The 20,000-nt window shown below is 65.7% G+C and overlaps 2 protein-coding genes across 2 annotated transcripts; both read left to right on the forward strand.

The window, feature by feature from the left end:
- The first annotated feature begins 170 nt into the window (after nucleotides 1–170).
- On the forward strand, nucleotides 171–3,988 carry EMIHUDRAFT_466245 (hypothetical protein). The gene is made up of 19 exons (XM_005756593.1): nucleotides 171–260; nucleotides 548–592; nucleotides 746–846; nucleotides 898–999; nucleotides 1,051–1,101; nucleotides 1,153–1,203; nucleotides 1,254–1,304; nucleotides 1,356–1,406; nucleotides 1,458–1,508; nucleotides 1,560–1,661; nucleotides 1,713–1,763; nucleotides 1,815–1,865; nucleotides 1,917–1,967; nucleotides 2,019–2,069; nucleotides 2,121–2,171; nucleotides 2,223–2,273; nucleotides 2,324–2,425; nucleotides 2,812–2,925; nucleotides 3,621–3,988. The coding sequence occupies exons 1-19, from the start codon at nucleotides 207–209 to the stop codon at nucleotides 3,904–3,906; spliced, it is 1,467 nt and encodes a 488-aa protein (XP_005756650.1). The 5' UTR covers nucleotides 171–206; the 3' UTR covers nucleotides 3,907–3,988.
- A 2,885-nt stretch (nucleotides 3,989–6,873) lies between these two features.
- Nucleotides 6,874–13,942, forward strand: EMIHUDRAFT_221326 (hypothetical protein; the record flags this gene model as incomplete). The annotated part of the gene is made up of 16 exons (XM_005756594.1): nucleotides 6,874–7,031; nucleotides 8,030–8,183; nucleotides 8,739–8,858; nucleotides 8,940–9,155; nucleotides 9,577–9,717; nucleotides 9,955–10,059; nucleotides 10,125–10,469; nucleotides 10,541–10,747; nucleotides 10,827–11,153; nucleotides 11,219–11,344; nucleotides 11,427–12,499; nucleotides 12,956–13,013; nucleotides 13,120–13,197; nucleotides 13,327–13,392; nucleotides 13,489–13,569; nucleotides 13,676–13,942. Coding segments are annotated over 16 exons (3,522 nt in total), but the record flags the coding sequence as incomplete, so codon positions are not given.
- Between the last annotated feature and the right edge of the window lie 6,058 nt (nucleotides 13,943–20,000).

Raw genomic sequence — 20,000 nt, forward strand, 5'->3', positions numbered from 1 at the left:
CACCTCCCACACCTCCCCACACCTCCCCACACCTCCCCACACCTCCCCACACCTCCCCACATCTCCCCGCATCTCCCCACACCTCCCCACACCTCCCCACACCTCCCCACACCTCCCCCCGCCCTGAGGCTCGGGGCACGCTCACAGGCGGTCCTCCGCAGAACCCGCCCACGCACCTCTCGGCGCGGCCGCAGTTTGCCGCCGAGATGGCTCTCGGCGCGCTGCATCTCGCCGCGTATCAGCGGCAAGCGGCGCTGCAGGCGCCGCGCGGGCGGTGGTCAAAGAGCTCGCCTGCGGAGATACGGGGAGATATGGGGAGATACGAGGAGATATGGGGAGATACGGGGAGATATGGGAGATATGGGGAGATCGGGTGGTCAAGGAGCTCGTTTGGCGAGATGTGGGGAGATGTGGGGAGACGTGGGGAGATGTGGGGAGATGAGGCGAGCGCCCGGGGTCTTCTCTGTGTCCGTGCGCCCCCCGAGTGCGCGGCCCGCCGTTCCTTTTGGTGGCTTGCCAGCGCCAGGTTGCTCTCCCCGTGTCTTAGGCGCTGCGCTCGCGCGCGGTCGACCCTCGCGCTGTGTGGAGCAAGGTGGAGGAGCGGCACCTCCCCATATCTCCCACATCTCCCCCTCATCTCAAGGCGGAGGAGCGGCACCTCCCCATATCTCCCAGCTCTCCCCCTCATCTCAAGGCGGAGGAGCGGCACCTCCCCATATCTCCCACATCTCCCCCTCATCTCAAGGTGGAGGAGCGGCACCTCCCCATATCTCCCACATCTCCCCACATCTCAAGGTGGAGGAGCGGCACCTCCCCATATCTCCCACATCTCCCCCTCATCTCAAGGTGGAGGAGCGGCACCTCCCCATATCTCCCACATCTCCCCCTCATCTCAAGGTGGAGGAGCGGCACCTCCCCATATCTCCCACATCTCCCCCTCATCTCAAGGTGGAGGAGCGGCACCTCCCCATATCTCCCACATCTCCCCCTCATCTCAAGGTGGAGGAGCGGCACCTCCCCACATCTCCCACATCTCCCCCTCATCTCAAGGTGGAGGAGCGGCACCTCCCCATATCTCCCACATCTCCCCCTCATCTCAAGGTGGAGGAGCGGCACCTCCCCATATCTCCCACATCTCCCCCTCATCTCAAGGTGGAGGAGCGGCACCTCCCCATATCTCCCACATCTCCCCCTCATCTCAAGGTGGAGGAGCGGCACCTCCCCATATCTCCCACATCTCTTCCTCTCTCAAGGTGGAGGAGCGGCACCTCCCCATATCTCCCACATCTCCCCCTCATCTCAAGGTGGAGGAGCGGCACCTCCCCATCTCTCCCACATCTCCCCCTCATCTCAAGGTGGAGGAGCGGCACCTCCCCATATCTCCCACATCTCCCCCTCATCTCAAGGTGGAGGAGCGGCACCTCCCCATATCTCCCACATCTCCCCCTCATCTCAAGGTGGAGGAGCGGCACCTCCCCATATCTCCCACATCCCCCCCTCATCTCAAGGTGGAGGAGCGGCACCTCCCCATCTCTCCCACATCTCCCCCTCATCTCAAGGTGGAGGAGCGGCACCTCCCCATATCTCCCACATCTCCCCCTCATCTCAAGGTGGAGGAGCGGCACCTCCCCATATCTCCCACATCTCCCCCTCATCTCAAGGTGGAGGAGCGGCACCTCCCCATATCTCCCACATCTCCCCCTCATCTCAAGGTGGAGGAGCGGCACCTCCCCATATCTCCCACATCTCCCCCTCATCTCAAGGTGGAGGAGCGGCACCTCCCCATATCTCCCACATCTCCCCCTCATCTCAAGGTGGAGGAGCGGCACCTCCCCATATCTCCCACATCTCCCCCTCATCTCAAGGTGGAGGAGCGGCACCTCCCCATCTCTCCCACATCTCCCCCTCATCTCAAGGTGGAGGAGCGGCACCTCCCCATATCTCCCACATCTCCCCCTCATCTCAAGGTGGAGGAGCGGCACCTCCCCATATCTCCCACATCTCCCCCTCATCTCAAGGTGGAGGAGCGGCACTTCCCCATATCTCCCACATCTCCCCCTCATCTCAAGGTGGAGGAGCGGCACCTCCCCGTATCTCCCACATCTCCCCCTCATCTCAAGGTGGAGGAGCGGCACCTCCCCATATCTCCCACATCTCCCCCTCATCTCAAGGTGGAGGAGCGGCACCTCCCCAGATCTCCCACATCTCCCCCTCATCTCAAGGTGGAGGAGCGGCACCTCCCCATATCTCCCACATCTCCCCCTCATCTCAAGGTGGAGGAGCGGCACCTCCCCATATCTCCCACATCTCTTCCTCTCTCAAGGTGGAGGAGCGGCACTTCCCCATATCTCCCACATCTCCCCCTCATCTCAAGGTGGAGGAGCGGCACTTCCCCATATCTCCCACATCTCCCCCTCATCTCAAGGTGGAGGAGCGGCACTTCCACGCCGCGCTCGGCAAGCACAAGAAGGACGCGCCGTGCCTGACCCCGTCACTGCGGCGTCGTTTTTCTCTTCGACGCGGGCTTCCGTCTGTAGGACTTTCGCGCCGTGCCTGACCCCGTCACTGCGGCGTCGTTTTTCTCTTCGACGCGGGCTTCCGTCTGTAGGACTTGCGCGCGGTGCATGACGCCGTCACGTCGTTTTTCTTTTTTACGCGGGTTTCTGTCTGTAGGACTTGCGCGCGGTGCACGACGCCGTCACGTCGGGCTGTTTTTCTTTTTTACGCGGGTTTCGTCTGTAGGACTTGCGCGCGGTGCACGACGCCGTCACTACGCGATTTTTTCTTTTTTACGCGGGTTTCGTCGTGTAGGATTTGCGCGCGGTGCACGACGCCGTGCGGACAAAGGACATGGCGTCGGTGGTGCGGCTCTACTACCTCGAGAATGGCCTCAAGAAGAAGGAGGAGCGCGAGAAGGCGCGCGACGTGCGGCGCCGCTCAAACCGCCTCGCGTCCGGCTTTCCTTTTTGAGGGGGGGGGGGGTCTGTTCTTAGGCGGCCGACGTGCATCCGCTCACGCCGCCGCGCGGGTTTCTTTTTTCACGCGGCTGTCGTGTGTCAGGCGCGCGACGTGCAACTGCTCAAGGAGGCGCGCTCGCGTGAGGCGGCGGCGGCGCGGGAGCCTAGAAGCGGAACATCTCCCCGTATCTCCCCGCATCTCGTGCCCTAGAAGCGGAACATCTCCCCGTATCCCCCCCCGTATCTCCCCGTATCTCGTGCCCTAGAAGCGGAACATCTCCCCGTATCTCCCCCCGTATCTCCCCGTATCTCGTGCCCTAGAAGCGGAACATCTCCCCGTATCTCCCTTCCCCCGTATCTCCCCGTATCTGGCAGCACGGAGCCTAGAAGCGGAGTACACGTACATGTGTTCCAACTGGCGCTACTGGCGGGGGATAGGGGGAGATAGGGGGAGATATGGGGAGATAATGCACACAGGGGGCGCTACTGGCGGGAGATATGGGGAGATATGGGGAGATAATGCACACAGGGACCGGGGGGCGACGGGTACACCAAAGACGAGAGAGACAGACTCGTCCTGTCTCTCTGTTCCGTAGGCGCGAGAGCACCCGCGGCCCGCCATACCTGTGAACGGCGTCTCTTCACACCTCGGGCTGTGAATAGGCGCGAGAGCACCCGCGGCCCGCCAACGCCGCGCTGCCGCCGCTGGTGCACAATGTGTGGGTGGAAAGCCAACCATCACCCCTCGACGTCGCCCCGACTGCGCAGGAGGAGGGAGGAGAGGCGCGGCTGCGCGCGGCCGCCTGTCCGCAGCTTTTGTCACCGGCCGCGCCGCTCTCGCCCTCCCCAGGGGTGGTTAGCTCGGGTGAGGAGGAGCAGGGTTGATTCGTCCCGCGGTCACACACAACCGAAGTCGACAGTTGAGACTCCTAGACTAAGTGACGACTAAAGGCATTAGCCATTGTCTAGTAGCCCGAACTACGGCTACTTGGTACTTCGTAGCCCGGTCGAACACCCTGGGTCGCGATTTTGGCAAGTGAATACGGGTGCTTTTTGACGACATGAAATAAGAATCTACTCTCTGCCCGAGGGAAACACATAGATGTACGAACACACACACATGGATGTACGAAGAGATTAGGAGCAGCAGGGACCCGAGGGACCAGGTGGAAGACGGCTAGTGCTAGCCCCCCATCGGGAGGACGACCCCGGCTAGTCCGTAGGTAGGTAGGTAGAAAGGTGAAGAACAGTCCGTAGTCGCCGACCACACCCACAAAGAACCCTGCACTAAGATCGCAAGGGCGGGGGCCTGTTCCTTTTTACCCATCTCACAGTAGAGAGGTGTCCGTTTTTATTTATTTATTTAAACACATAGACACCCACATGGTTGACCAACCCTTAGTGTGTGAGGGTCAGTGTTCACATTCACACCCCACTGGCACCGTGGCACTGTACAGTGTGCAGACCGACATACAGCACACACAATGTAGCACTTACTAGTAAGCGCGCGCATCCCCCGCGCTCGCCCTCCACGGCCGCTGAGCGGCGCAACGCACATGCCTCCCTCGCGCGCGCTAGCGGCTCGGCGAGGTCGGCCGGCGCGAGCACAACCCCAAGACGATGCCGTAAGCGGGTGGCTGCGCCGCCGCTGCGCCGTCGGGGCGACGGCGACGGCGGCGACGGCGGCAGCGGGCCGGGCAGCGGCGGTGGCTGTGGCGGTGGTAAGGGCGGCGGCGTCGAGGGCGGCGGCGTCGAGGGCGGCGGCGGCGACGGCGGCGGCGGGCTCGGTGGGGGCGGCGACGGTGGAGGCGGCGAGGGAGGCGGCGGGCTCGGAGGCGGCGGGCTCGGAGGCGGCGGCGAGGGCTGCGGCGGCAAGGGCGGCGGCGGCAAGGGCGGCGGCGGCGGCGAGGGGGGAGGCGGCGACGGCGGCGGCGGGCTGGGCGGCGGCGGGCTGGGCGGCGGCGGCGGCGGCAACGGCGGGCTCGGTGGGGGCGCGGCGACGGTAGAGGCGGCGAGGGAGGCGGCAGGCTCGGAGGCGGCGATGAGGGCGGCGTGGCGAGGGCGGCGGCGGCGAGGGCGGATGCGGCGAGGGCGGATGCGGCGGCGGCGGACTGGGCGGAGGCGGGCTGGGCGGCAGAGAGGACTGGGCGGCGTGCGGCGACGGCTGCGGCGGCGAGGGCCGCCGCGCAAGCGTACTGTGGGTGGATTGAGAAGTACGGCTGGTGGATCCGCCCAAATCGTACCGTGGGTGGATTGTACGTGGGTGGATTGTACTGCCGGTGGATTGAGAGTTCCGCTGGGTGGATTGAGGCGATGTTCGCTGGGTGGATTGAGATTTGTTCGTCCAGTGGATTGTGCGTGGGTGGATTGAGAACGTACGGCCGGTGGATCCGCCCAAATCGTACCGTGGGTGGATTGTACGTGGGTGGATTGTACTGCCGGTGGATTGAGAGTTCCGCTGGGTGGATCGAGGCGATGTCCGCTCGGCGGATTGAGAAGTGTTGGGCCAGTGGATTGAGGAGTGTTGGGCCAGTGGATTGAGGAGTGTTGGGCCAGCGGATTGAGGGTGTTCGGCCGGTGGATTGAGGAGTGTTGCGCCAGTGGATTGTCGGTCCGGTGGATTGAGATTCAGAGAGACCGTCACCCCCGCCGCGAGCGCGATGTTGGTTAGGAAGCACACCAACACACATTACATACAGTTATACACATATATAGCATATACAGGTGGAACACAGCGGCCACCCCTCTCCGGCACCGGAGAAGAAGTGGCCGCTGAGTCTCTCTAGATCTCATCTCTTCCCTCAGAGCCTCGGCAGAGGGCCGCTACCCCTACCGTGACAGGCAGTCATCCTTGGGTATCTCTGATCTCCACTACTGCTACAAGGCTACAGCAATAGTAATCTCTATCTCATCTCTATCTCATCTCGCTCGGCGGCTGCTCGGCGGCTAGTAGTCGCCGATTTTGAGGCAGTTGCCCCGCTTGGTCACCTTTGGCCCCGCCGGAGCCTTGCGCCGACCGGCGGGCTCGGTGGAGAATTGGACGGGCACAGTCACCTCTTTGCGGTAGAGGGCCAGGCCAATCGCGTGCTTGCAGAAGTAGTAGTGCTGGAACTGCGGGCACGAGCACCTCTAAGTGTGTGTGACATTCCTGGCGTGTGTTCATAAATATACGCGTAAAATGCTATGATAGCCCAATGCACGGCCGCAGTACATGCACATGCCAGTGTCACCTCTTTTGGCCTCACTCAAGCAAGGTAGCGCCGGCGCGGCACCCATGGCCCGCGCGGGGTGACGGTCTCTCTGAATCCACCGCCCCCCCCCCCCCCCCCCCGGGGGCGGAAACACACAAAGCCGACGCGGCCACAGAGAGAGCCGACGCGGCCACGGGGCGCAGAGCACGCGTGCTCTGGGCGAGTGCGAGCGCAGGATCGCTCAGGATCAGCAGCACGGCGGCCGCGAGCCGGAGAGGCCCGACAGCCGACATACCAGCTGAAGTAAGGAGTTTGTGTTTGTGTTGAGAGTAGTGCCGAAGGCGCTCTTTCGAGGGGGGGTGGTTCGGCTGGCTATCTCGGTGCGTCCCCTTCATATATCCAAACAAAAGCGCGCGTCGAGGGTGGACCTGTGAACAGCGCTATTTCGGGGCCCGGGGTTGTGCGTTTATGTGAACAGCGTCTGACTGTCACTGTGCTATTTCGGGGTCCGGAGTTGTGCGTTTATGTGAACAGCGCAAAGCGCGAAAGGACGTATTTTCTTGTCAATAACAAGGTCTGTGAACCATAGGACGTATTTTCTTGTCAATAACAAGGTCTGTGAACAGCGTCCCGGGTAGCGATCGAGAGACCGCTGACAACCACACAGGTCCAACCCCTCTCCTTTCCCGTTCCGCTCGCGCTGGCCCCGCCGCGTCGACGCACACATGGCCGCGGGGAGCTGCGCGCCCGAGCGGCGCGACGCCTCCTGCTCACGCAACCCGCCGCTCCCTCTCCGCTCCCACCATGCGATGCGCTTCGATTTGGCGCCCGAGCGGCTTCGCCAAATCTCGGCCTCACAATCCCTGCCACCTCCCGTTCGCAGGTGAGGCTGCTGCCATCGGGGAGCCGCGAGACGCGGCCGCTGCCGCTCGTTCCCCACCTTACACCGAACGAACCCGCCCGATTGCCCCCACTCTTTTCCGGCGAGAGAGCGACGCAGCCCGCTCGCTTGCCAATCGCTGCCCGGCTCCAGTCCTAGCGCCGAGGACACGAGAGAGTGTGCCGGTCGTCGCGATGCTAACGCCGAGGCGTGCTGCCCGTAGGTGTGGCAGTGACCTGGCTCGACCCTCTCTCTCTCTCTCTCTCTCTGAGCATGGCCTCTGCCTTCATTAGCAAACCAGCGCCGCTCGATTTCTTTTTGTCTGTGTAGGCGAGGCTCGAAGGGGACGGGAGGGCGTGTGGGGAGGGGTGGGGGGGGGGGGGGGGGGGGGCTTGGGGAAGGGGGGCCGCCGGGGGGAAATTTCCACAATTTATCCCCTTCCCGGAAATTCCCCGAAAAATTCTCCTTCCCCCCCATATACCCCCATAAACCCCCCCATATACCCCCATATACCCCATATACCCCCGGGAAATCCCCATAGGAGTTTTTGACCCCCTTTCCCATGGGCATGATCCCCAAGGGGCTGACCCCTCCCTTCCCCGAGGGTTCCCCAAAAGTCTCCAGTCCCCAGTAATAATAGTAGTGCTCTGCACAGTCTCCAGTAACCAGTCATACACGAGTGCTCTGCACAGGCTCCAGTCCTCAGTCATAATAGGAGTGCTCTGCACAGTCTCCAGTAATCAGTAATAATAATGGTGCTCTGCACAGTCTAGTGGCTCTGCACTGTCTCCAGTCCCCAGTCATAATAGGAGTGCCCTGCACAGTCTCCAGTGACCAGTAATAATAGTGGTGCTCTGCACAGTCTCCAGTAACTCCAACCAGTAGCACTTTACTTCCACACGTTGTCCTTCACACAGCCTTCACATGAACCCGTCACACAGCCTTCTCCATGAGCTGCATCTATTGACTCTCTTTGGCGTGCATACCCCCGCGCGCTGCAGGAACTCGATCAACATGCTCGACAAGCTCAAACGCGAGCTGGTGCCGGCCGCCGGTGACAAGCTCGTGCTAAAGCTCTCTCCTCCGCCGCCGCCGCTTGCTGATAAGCAGGCTTGTGCTTTCGCGCACGTGACAATGCGCTCCCACCTGCAAGACGTATCCTCTGGCCTTCTGGCTGACACAGGCGTCGCTGGCGGGCAACACGACCGTCAACGCTGCCGGAGGCGAGGCCGCCGGCATCCCGTCCGAGGGCAAGCCCGCTTCGCTCGAGGACGTCATCCCGTCCGTCATCACGTCGGGCGAGCCCGCTTCGCTCGAGGACGTCATCCCGTCCGAGGGCAAGCCCGTTTCGCTCGAGTACGTCGGCGTCGTGTTTGCGCCGTCGGTAGGCGCATCGTTCGCCGGCGACGAGACCTCGCGGCGCCTCACGTTCACCGTCGACAAAACCTCGTGCCCGCCACTTCCGTCGCCGCCCTTGTCCGTCATCGACTCTGCCGGAGGCAAGCACGACGGCGAGAGCGAGCCCGCGTCGCTCAATGACGTCATCGGCAACGGCAATGACGTCCCGTCCGAGTCTGCGCCGACGGCTCCTGTCGGCATCACGTCGCTGTCGCCTTCGCTCCTCGGAGCCGAGGTGAGTGTGCGCACGCCAAGAGCACATTCCGTGCAATCTCCCCGTCTCCGAACAGCTGCGTCCGCTCTCGCCCACAGGCGTGCGGCGTCAAGGACGACGTCAAGGCCGCGCCCAAGCCCGCAGTGGACACGGCCAAGCCCGACGGCGATGTGGACGAGATCTACTTGTCGTCGCCGCCGTCGCACCTCGGAGCCGAGGTGAGTGTGCGCACGCCAGGATTGTCATCATCTCTACGGTCTCCCTGTCTCCGCACACTTGCGTGTTCTCCCCTCACCCAGGCGTGCGGCATCAAGTCCGCCGCCGCCGAGGAGCTCGCCGCCAAGTCCGCCGCCGCCGAGGAGGACGCCGAGTCGGCCACCGAGGAGGCGACCGCCGAGGAGGCGGCCACCAAGAAGGCGACCACCGAGGAGGCCGCCGCCAAGTCCGCCACCGAGGAGGAGTCCGAGGAGGCAGCCACCGAGGAGTCCGCCGCCGAGGAGTCCGCCACTGAGGAGGTCGCCGAGGAGTCCGCCACCAAGTCTGCCGCAGCCGAGGAGTCCTCCGCCACCAAGTCCGCCGCCGCCGAGGAGTCCTCCGCCACCAAGTCCGCCGCCGCCGAGGAGTCCGACAACAAGTCTGCTGCCGCCGAGGAGTCCGCCACCAAGTCCGCCGCCGAGGAGTCCGCCACCAAGTCCGCCGTCGCCGAGGAGTCCTCCGCCACCAAGTCCGCCGCCGCCGAGGAGTCCGCCACCAAGTCCGCCGTCGCCGAGCCTGCCGTAGATTGCATGGCGCTTGTCCGCTCGGTTGGCCACCTCCCGACCCCGCCTTTACGCCGCCGCCGCCGCCCTCGCCGCCACCGCTCTCGACGCCGCTCTCACCGCCGCGCCTCACACGCGCCCGCCATCCTCGCTCATGACCGAAGCCCGCGCGCCTCAGGCGCAGCACGAGGCCAAGAACGAGAAGAACAAGGCGCCGACCAAGGCGGAGAAGAAGGACTGCGCCGCCGGCGTCGCCAACGAGGCTCGCCCCCATCCGCCCTGCCTGCCTTCCTCGCTGCCATCGGCCAGCCTATATGCCGTGCGCGGCTGCATCGCACCTCACTCTCCAGCCGCCCCGTCCCCCGCCGTCGCCGCCGTTCGTTGTGCTGCCGGCCTCGTCTCCACGCCCTCGCCACGGCACCGCCCTCGCCGCCGGCGCCCGCCACACCGCCGCCGCCACCGCCGCCGCCGCCGCCGTCATGCGGCTTCAACCCACCTCCCACCTCCCCACCGCCGGCACTGCACCTCCCCACCCAATCCACCGCCCCCTTCATAGGTACGAGTGAACTCGATCAACATCATGGCAGAGAACAAGACGGCAGGGAAGGTCGGCATCATGCCGGCCGACGTCTTCTCCGCGCCGCCCCTCGGAGCCAAGGCGGTGCGTGTGTGCGCGTGTCGCAGATCTCCACTCTCCTTCCAGCACGCTCCCCATTCCCCCTCAAGGCGTGCGATAAGAATGACGTCGTGAAGGGCGTCCCCGAGGCCAAGTCTGGCGCGGAGGCCTCCCTCGACGAGAGCACCCTCAAGAAGGACCCGGCCGCGGAAAAGGACCCCGCCGCGGACAAGGTCGACTCGGACAAGGCCAAGGCCATGTCCTCCGCCCACGCGCCGAGCCCGAACGCCGTTTTCTGGTCCAAGCTTGACCCGCCGACGTCCCCCAACGGCACCAAAGAAGCGCCGGCTCTCAAGCCGGTCACCGAAGACGCGCCGGCTTTCAAGCCGGTCACCGCCGGCGGCGCGCCGCTGCCGTCGATCAAGGAGTTTCCAGCGGAGGAGCCCGCCCCTTCGGTGCGCCTCGCACGCTGCGGTGCACACGCGGAGCCCCAACTATGACGCACCCACCGTTTGCGCGCGCGCAGGGCATCGCCGACTGGACCACCCCGTCGAACCCGCGCCGCAAGAACGGGCGCAAGGGCGCGTCCGCCCCGATCGTCCGCACCAAGAGCATCACCCCGGTCGGCGGCAAGAACAGGTTCGGGGCCCTGCTCGGAACGGACGGCAACGAGGGCATCCTCGGTGGCACCGGCAAGGTGACCGGCGGCTCCACGCCGCCGACCGCAGACTCGGTGCGCGCCGCCTGCATTTATGCGGCCTCCTCCCTCGCTCGCCGCTCTCACACGGCCAGTCTCGCGCCCTCTTGTTCAGGGCGCGACGGTCGACGTCGAGACGACCACGCCCGAGGGCTCTGCCGCCGGCCGGTTCCCGTGGTCAAAGTCCTACAACTTGCTCCGCCTCTTTGGCATCCTCGCGCTGATCTGCCTCGGAGCCGCGTTTGCGCACTCCTCGTACTCTGCCACTTCCGCGCTTCTCTCCTCGCAGCGGCACGACTCCCCGTGGCCGACATCGCCTCTCGCAACCGTCGCAAAGCCGTTCACGCCGGCATCGCCCAACGGCTTCTGCGAGGTTGGCGGCAACGACACCAGCTCGTTTGCAGCCATCGTGTCGTCGGACAGCGCGCCCGCCAACCACCCGGTGCGCGCACGCTCGAGCGTGCTAGTATTCGCCAGCTCGTGACTAACAGCCCGCGCGCTGTTCAGGGCGGGCACGAGGACGGGAGCTCGTGGGGAGCACTGATGGAAGCGATCAAAGAGGCGGTGGGCGAGCCGTTGCACCTGATTGGCGAGCCGCCGGCGTCCGTCAAGGAAATTTACGAGAAGCAGCCGGTGAGCGCCCCTCTGGCTCTTTGTGTGTGCGAGCTACCTTGTAACCCGCTGACGGAACGATTGCCTGTGTGTTTGCGAGTAGGCCGAGGCCGACTTGGAGACCGTCCCGGCCTCGCGCAACAGCATGGAGCGCAAGGGCGAGCCCGAGATCGACCTCGTCGGTCCCGTCTACAGCAACAGGACGGGGATCATCGCTCGGGGACGCGACACCGTCTTGCCCGTGAACGACACGTCGCCCGAGATGCGGTTCGCCGACGCTGGGAACACGCCCGAGAAGCTGGTTGAGACTGGCCTCGGCGCGCCCGTCTCTAGCATCGGCGAGTGGCGGGTGAACAGATTGGCGACCGCTTCTCCAGCCACAACCAAGGATCTCTTCCTCCAGCTTGGCCGGGCCATCGACCCTCTTCTCGCGGAGCCGGCATGGCCTGCAGAGGTCCGTGCCGCTCAGATCTCCGATTCGAACTCGGTCCAGTCCGATATCTCCTCCGTCTCACGTGTGTGCGCCGACCGGCAGCCACGCTGCGCCGCCCCCGTTGCGTGGCATGCGGAGCCTCACCACGCACTCACCGACGAGCTCTGCAAGACCGACAAGCCGCCCGCGAACCCGCCGGTCGACAAGCTCTCCATCGACCTGCCCTCCCCGTTCCACTTTCCCTTCATGAGCGGACCCTCCTCTTCCGCGCCTGTCCGCACCCAGCAGCGCTGTCAGTTTTGGGCCGCCTTGTTCTTGCTGCTCGGAGCGTGCGGCGGCGTGCTGCCCTCGGTGCGGAGGAGCAGCTCGGGGCGCCTCGTGCGTTGCCGGACGGGGGCGAGGCGTGGCGCGTGGCTGCTGATTCTCGCCGCGCTGCTCCCGCTGGCATGTGCACCGTCAGTCTACACGTCTGGCTCGGGCGAGTCTGGCTCTGGGGAGATTGGCTCTGGCGAGGTTGACATCGATCCGTCGCCATCTCCCGAGCCGTCGCCAGCTCCATCGCCCGAGCCGTCACCGTTTCCCGAATTTCCCGAGCCGTCGCCCGAGCCTGAGCCGTCGCCGTCTCCCGAATTTCCCGAGCCGTCGCCCGAGCCTGAGCCGTCGCCGTCTCCCGAATTTCCCGAGCCGTCGCCCGAGCCTGAGCCGTCGCCGTCTCCCGAATTTCCCAAGCCGTCGCCGCCGCCGTACCCTCCGGCCAAGGCGCCGGTCCCGCCGCCGCCGCCGCCGTCCCTTCCGCCGCCGTCCCCGCCGCCGTCGCCGCCGCCGGCGCCGCCGCCCAAGCCGTCGCCGCCGCCGCCGCCGCCGTCCTTGCCGCCTCCGCCCTCTACGCCGCCGGTCTTCCCCGGCTTCGATGTCGTGGCGGCGAGCGAGGCTAAGCTCCGCTCCCTGATCACGGAGGCTGCTACTTCGCAAGCCGACGTCGCAATCTACCTGCCGCCCAGGGCAGACTTCAAGCTGGGCAGCCAGATCAGCTGCGCCTCCAGCATCAAGGTGACCGTCGCGAGCAGCGGCGAGGGCGCGACGCTCGACGGCCAGGGACAGACCGGGCTCTTTTACCTCACGGGCGGCTGCAGCCTCACCCTGCGGGGGCTGACCCTCGTCAACGGGAGGACGTACTACGGCGGCGTTGTGTTCGCGAGTGGCGCAGGCGACGTCGAGATCATCGACTCGACCGTGTCGGGCTGCTCTTCTGGCCGGGTGCGCCGCGTAGAGCTAGCCGCACTCCAGCAGCGCCGCACGGCAGCGAGGCGAGAGGTAGAGAGGGCCACTGCTGCCTCACTCCGCTCTCTCCTCGCAACTGCAGTACGGCGGCGTCGTCAGGGCGGCTAGCAGCGGTGCGGTCTCGATCATCGGCTCGACCGTGTCGGGCTGCTCTGCTTCTGTGCGCCGCGTAGAGCTAGCCGGCCTCCAGCAGCGCGCACGGCAGCGGGGCGAGAGATAGAGAGGGACACGGCTGCCTCACCCCGCTCTCTCCTCGCAACCGCAGTACGGCGGCGTCGTCCACGCGCAGGACAGCGGTGCGGTCTCGATCATCGACTCGGATGTGACAAGCTGCTCGGCTGACAGCGTGCGCCACGTAGAGCTAGCCGCCTCTAGCAGCGCCGCACGGCAGCGGGGCGAGAGATAGAGAGGGTCACGGCTGCCTCACCCCGCTCTCTCCTCGCAACCGCAGGAGGGCGGCGTCGTCTACGCGCAGTACAGCGGTGCGGTCTCGATAATCGACTCAGATGTGTCGGACTGCTCTGCTTACCATGTGCGCCGCGTAGAGCTAGCCGCACTCCAGCAGCGCCGCACGGCAGCGGGGCGAGAGATAGAGAGGGCCACGGCTGCCTCACCCCGCTCTCTCCTCGCAACTGCAGCGCGGCGGCGTCGTCCACGCGTATTACAGCGAGTCCCTCTCCATCGCGGGTATCGACTTCATCGACAACAGAGCGGTCCGAGGGTCAGGCTCGGTGCTGTACCTTTCAAACACGCCCTCCTCGATCAGCGACGCCTCCTTCACCGGCAACACCGCTGGCGACGACAACGACGGTGCCACGATAGAGGCAGTCAGCTCGCCGATAAACTGGGACTGCCGCTTGGGCAGCTGGATGCCGCGCAAGGGCTCCTTTTTTGGCGACTTCAGCGTCCCCGAGTGCAACCTCTGCCCCGCTGGCTACTACGGGAACACGAGCGGCCTCACCAACTCCTCCTGCGATGGTGCGTGTAAGCGAGGCCACTTTTGTCCCAAGGGCACAGCGGAACCGCTCCCGTGTGCTCCGGGCTTCTACATGCCCGTGATTGGCGCAGCCAGTGCCGAGTCGTGCCTCCCTTGCTCTCCGGGGACGAGCCAGTCCACAGCCGGCGCGGTCCACCCCTGCGACGAGTGCCCTCCCGGCACGTTCGCCGATCAGCTCAACGCCACCAGCTGCACCGACTGCCCCGCGGGACGCTTCTGCCCGAATGCAGGCACCATCCAGCCCCTCGACTGTGCCGCAGGGCAGTACCAGAACCTCACCGGCCAGGCTGCGTGCATGCAGTGCCCTGCTGGCGAGTTCCAGGCGGAGCGCGGACAGACGGCATGCGACACGTGTGAAGCGGGTGGATACTGCAAGGCGACAGATGACTGCGGTGGCGGCTTCACACCCTGCCCTGCGGGGAGGTACAACGAGAAGATGGGCAGCAGCTCACCCGATGCCTGTCAGAAGTGCCCCCCCGGTACCTCTAGCCCGATCACCGGCGCAAACAGCAGCGAGACCTGCGCGAGCTGCCGTGCTGGGACGTTTGGCGGCGAGCCCGGGCTGAGTGAGTGCACGGACTGCCCTGCGGGCCGTTACCAGAACGACACGGGCGCGACGTCCTGCCGCGACTGCGAGAAGGGACGGTACTGCGCCAAGGGCGCGTCGGCGCCACTGCCTTGCGACGCGGGTACCTACTCGGACAAGACGGACCTCACCGCCGCCTCGCAGTGCGTCGACGCCTCGCCGGGCCACTTTGCCACCACCGGCTCCACAGAGCAGACGCCGTGTCGCGAGGGTAGCTTCGCCGCCAAGGCGCGCAGCGAGGCCTGCGAGCTGTGCGGCCAGGGCTACTACCAGAGCGAGCCCGCCGCCGCTGCCTGCGTCCGCTGCGCTCCCGGCAAGTTTTGCCCGCAGGGGTCGTCGCGCGAGCTGGACGCGCAGTGCGAGGCGGGCACGTACGCCAGGCTGACCGACCGGAGCGGCGACCCCGAGTGCCTCACCTGCCCCGCCGGCTCGTCGTGCGGCGGCGGGGCGGCGCCGCCCTCCGAGTGCTCGCCGGGCTCTTTCGCCGCCACGGCCGGCCTCTCCAAGTGCGCCAGCTGTGCGGGCGGGACGTACCAGGGCGAGTCGAACGCGACGAGCTGCCTTCCGTGCGTGGAGGGCAGCTACTGCGCCGAGGGCGCGTCGGCGCCGCTGCCGTGCGTTGCGGGCAGCTACTCGACCGCCACCAACCTCACCGCCGCGAGCGAGTGCACCGACGCCTCGCCGGGCTACTTCGCCACCACCGGCTCCACCGAGCAGACGGCGTGCGCCAAGGGGTCGTACACGAACGAGACCAGGCAGGGCGAGTGCACGGCCTGTTCCGGCGGCACGTACCAGGACGCGGAGGCGCAGACGGCGTGCAAGCCGTGCGAGGCGGGCGGCTACTGCGCCAAGGGCGCGGCGGCGGCGCTGCCGTGCGAGGCTGGCAGCTACTCGCGCGCCACCAACCTCACCGCCGCGAGCGAGTGCACCGACGCCTCGCCGGGCCACTTCGCCATCACCGGCTCCACCGAGCAGACGGCGTGCTCGCCGGGCACCTTCACCGCGCTCGCCAGACAGGGCATCTGCCAGAGGTGCCCCGCCGGCGAATCTCAGGACTCGAGCGGCGCCACCAACTGTATCGCGTGCGTGCCGGGCCATTACTGCGCCGAGGGCGCCTCTGCGCCGCTGCCCTGCCCCGCCGGGACGCGCATCAACGCCTCCCTCGACCTCATGACGAGCAAGGACGACTGCATTACCTGTCCGGCCGGCACGTTTTGCCCGACCGGCTCTGATGACGCCATCGACTGCGCGCCGGGCACCTTCACCGCCCTCGCCGGACAGAGCATCTGCGAGACGTGCCCTCGCGGCACGTCCTCCGGCGCCGGCAGCTCTTCCTGCGACGAGTGCGCTGCCGACACTTACGCCGCCAACGAGGGCCAGGGCGAGTGCATCCCCTGCCCCTACCCCCTCAGTAGTGAGCGCGGCGCCGTCATCTGCTCCGTCTGCAAGGCGGGATTCTACCTGAAGGCGAGCGCCGACCCGGCCGACATTTTCTCCTCCCCGACCGACTACTGCAAGCCATGCCCATCGGACGCCGCGTGCCCGGTCGGCACGACCCTCGAGACCCTCGTCCTCCCGCGCGGCTTCTGGCGCGCCAGCTTCTCCAGCGCCGAGCTCACAGAGTGCCGCGCCTTTGGAGGGGATGGCCAGGCGGGCCAGGCGCGGTGTGTCGGCAATGTTGATCCGGGAGAGGCTAGCGGTCGGAGGGTGCAGGAGGCCGGCTTGGACTACTGCGCAGACGCCTTCGCCGGCCCCGAGTGCCAGCTCTGCCGCGAGCCGAACCACTACCTGGACGCCGACGGCGCCGCCTGCAACGAGTGCGTCGCTGTCGGCACGGCGGCGGGGCGCATGGCGGGCACCGCCCTCGGCCTCTGCGTCGCGTTTGGCCTCGTGGCGTTGGCGTACTCAGTTCAGCGCGGGCAAACCGAGTGGAGGAAGGAGCGCTTCATCGGACTTCCCTTGCGCATCGCCGACCGCACCGGTGACGCGATTTACAAAATCGGCCTCATCCCCAAGTTCAAGATCTTGTTTGGCTTCTACCAGGTCTGCCTCGTCCTCTCCACCACCTACTCGGCGCGGCTGCCGGAACGGTACACGGGCTGGACGGAGGCGCTGGCCGAAGCCGTCTTCATCGACTGGTCGGGCGTCGTGCTGCCGGTGCAGTGCCTGCCGCACAAGTCCCGGCTCGTCGCCGTCGCGATCTCTCCCATCGGCGTCATCGCGCTGCTCCTCTTTGCTGGCATTGTCTTGCGGCTCTGTGCTCGCTGGCGGCGTGCTCGGCGAGGGGCTGCGGAGCCACCGACGGCGCTGGCCGAAACTGACGATGCGGCGGTCTTTTCATGGCCTGCAGAGGTGGCGCTCGGCCTCCTCGACCTCACGCCGGCGGGTCTCGTGCTCATCTTTCTCTTCGTGCCGTCTGTGAGCGCCACGATCTTGCGCGCGTGGTCGTGCCAGGTGCTAGCCACAAACAAACAAGCCCCCCCCCCCCCCCCCCCAAAAACCTTAGCTGTGTCGATGTGCGTGCGCAGGGCTACACCACCTCTGCGCCGGGGGAGACGCTCGCTCTGGTCGAGTACATGCGGCAGGACGCGAGCGTCGAGTGCGGCACCGACGAGCACGCCTCCATCACGAGACTCGCCATCGGCTTCGTCGTCATCTGGCCGGTCGGCTCGCTAGTCCTCTACTCGGCCCTTCTTCTCGCATGCTACAAGCCGCTGCAGGCCAAGTCGCCGAACGCGCTGACGAAGGCCACCGCCTTCCTTCACCGGGAGTACAAAAGGAACTGGTACTGGTGGGAGGCGGCCGATCTGGCCCGCAAGCTCTTTCTGACGGGCTTCGTGCTGCTGGTTGCCGAGGAGGAGGACTCCTTTGTTCGTCTCGTCGTGGCGGTGCTCGTGTGTTCGTGCTACGCCGTCGCGATCGCCCTGGTCCAGCCCTACAAGCGGTTCGAGGACAACATCCTCGCCGTGGTGCGCCCTTCGCCCAATCCCACACGCCCTTTGCGCTTGCTTGTGCTGCAGCTCTCAGCAGCACACGCTTGGATCGCCGTGGCCAGTCCATCACCCACCCCACACACGCCCTTCCCACTGCAGTCACTCTGAGCCCAACGGACGCGGCTCGCACTGCAGGCCACCAGCCTCGTCCTCCTCCTCCTCTTCCTCGGTGCCAGCTGGACCACCATCTTCCTCAACATCGAGTTGCGATTCCCCGGCGACGAGCCGGGGCAGTCGGCCTCCGCCGTGCTCGGCTTCAGGTCTGAGAATGGACTGGTGAACTGGATGCTCGTCCTTGCTGCGGCTGCGCTCCTGATCTTCCTCGTGGGTACCATCATCGCCATCCGCCGCCTTGCCAAGGTCCCCACGATTCGCCTCGTCTCAACCAAGCAGCCCCCCGAGCTGGCTCTGGTGGACGGCCTCACGTGGCACCTCTTCCTCTCGCACATCTGGTCAGTCCTGTGGTCAGAGGGAGAGACGGCGTAGGAATCCGCCAGAACGACCCGCCACTCCCCGAATAGGTCCACCGGCCAAGACGCCGTCGCGGTCATCAAGAATGAGCTTAAGCTCTTGATCCCCGGCATCAAGATCTTCCTCGATGTGGACGATTTGAAGGACATCGGGTCGCTGGAGGATTACGTTGACCGCACGCAGGTCATGCTCTTCTTCCTGTCGAAGGGCTACTTCCGCTCGAAGGCACTCCCCCAGCCCCTCCCTTTCCGAGAGTGCCTCGCTGTGTCGCCCACGACTACTCGTGCGCTCCTTGCCTGCAGAACTGCCTGCGCGAGATTCGGACGTCGCTCGAGAAGAGCAAGCCGCTCGTCCTCGTGCAAGAGGCGGACCCGGCCAAGGGCGGCGGGACGCTGCAGGCGCTCCCCGCCCACCCCCAGCTCTGACCCTGCGGGGATTGCTCTCGCCACACACGGCTCTGAGGGGCGGTGTCGCCGCCGCCGCCGCACGCCAGCACTCACTCACGCACACCGTCGCTGCACGACTGCAGGAGTTGCGAGCACAGTGCCCGGAGGTCCTCCAGCCGGAGATCTTTGACAGTGGGTGGGCGCAGACGACGTGGCACCGCATCGACGAGTATCAGCGTGTCTCGCTTAAGATCATCTCCGAGGTGCCGCCACGGACAACTCCCTGCAGCTGTTCTGCCGTCGCCTCGACCTTGACCGCCGCCCCCTCGCACCTACCCTCAGGCGCTCCTCCTCTGCTCGCCACACTACCTGAACCTGACCTCCCTCCCGCTCTTCATCCCGGGCGAGGTCCAGGGCCAGCCGATCTCCTTCTCCAAGTCCGTCGTGCTCTGGGCCTCGCCGTTCGATGAGGGCGCAGAGGAGCTGGCCACCGAGCTCGCCACCAATTTCTCCGGTCTCACCGTCTCCACCGCCGAGGAGGCGGGCGACGCCACGCACATGCTTCTCTATCTGAACGCCGACACCTGGTCCGACGAGCGGCTGGCCGAGCAGGTCAAGCAGGCGCGCCAGGACAGGCTGAAGATCGTCATGGCGCACGAGAACGACCTCAACCGCGGCGGCTGTGAGTTCGCCAAGTTTTTTGAGACCACGCCGCAGGAACGCTGCCCATCAGCGGTCCATCGTTTATGCCACACCCGCCCGCTCCATGCCCCCCTTCCCCGCCGCCGCAGGAGCTCATCAACGCCGGGCTCTACGACGCCCTCGCCATTGCCTGCTTCCCCGGCCTGCACCATGAGGTGCGCTCCCCCGGCGGCACCTTTGCCACAGCGCCCGCCTCCTGAAGCGACTGATCTTGCACCCCCGGTCTCACAGGTGTCGCTCGTGCTGCTGGCCAAGGCTCTGGGCGCAACCCCGGTGAGCGCTCGCTCGAGCATCCGCGACTCGCTTTCGAATATCGGGCGCTTCACTACCGTGCCTCGCGGCTCGACGACGTCCGACCCAGTCGTTACCGAGGAGGATTCGCAGCTGGAGCAGCTGCCAGAGGTGGAGCAGGTGTAGAGGTGACGAGCAACTTTGCAGTTCGGCTCAAGCGGCAAGGGTTGGATCGCGCTAACCACTTCCAAGAGTTGCGCTGCGTTGGCATAGGACGTTTTATGTAACATGCTGAGGCTTCCTCGTAACGACGAGCTAACATATTAGAGACGACTCTCTCTCATCCCCACTGTGAACAGTCGGGATCTGTATCTGCGCAGCTACATGTATAGAAAACGGCAGGGAGTTAATGAATATATGAGTTGATCATTTATTGGCTCTTGGCCGTCAATTGAGTTCATCAGCCATGGTCGAGACGGCCATGGGCGAGTAGATGAAAAAGAAATGCTTTTTATCCTGCGAAAGACACTACTCTCCCCCTCCCGTCGCTCGTCCCCCTTGGCGTGGCGCGCCTCTCCCCCGGCTCTCGGTATCCCG

This window comes from Emiliania huxleyi, assembly GCF_000372725.1.
Source record: "Emiliania huxleyi CCMP1516 unplaced genomic scaffold EMIHUscaffold_96, whole genome shotgun sequence".
Taxonomy (NCBI): domain Eukaryota; phylum Haptophyta; order Isochrysidales; family Noelaerhabdaceae; genus Emiliania; species Emiliania huxleyi.

Coding starts and splice junctions, on each gene's coding strand:
- EMIHUDRAFT_466245 (XM_005756593.1), top strand. CDS start 207: ATGGCTCTCGGCGCGCTGCATCTCGCCGCGTATCAGCGGCAAGCGGCG. Junction 1,407..1,457: donor CATCTCCCCCTCATCTCAAG/GTGGAGGAGCGG, acceptor CCTCATCTCAAG/GTGGAGGAGCGGCACCTCCC. Junction 2,070..2,120: donor CATCTCCCCCTCATCTCAAG/GTGGAGGAGCGG, acceptor CCTCATCTCAAG/GTGGAGGAGCGGCACCTCCC.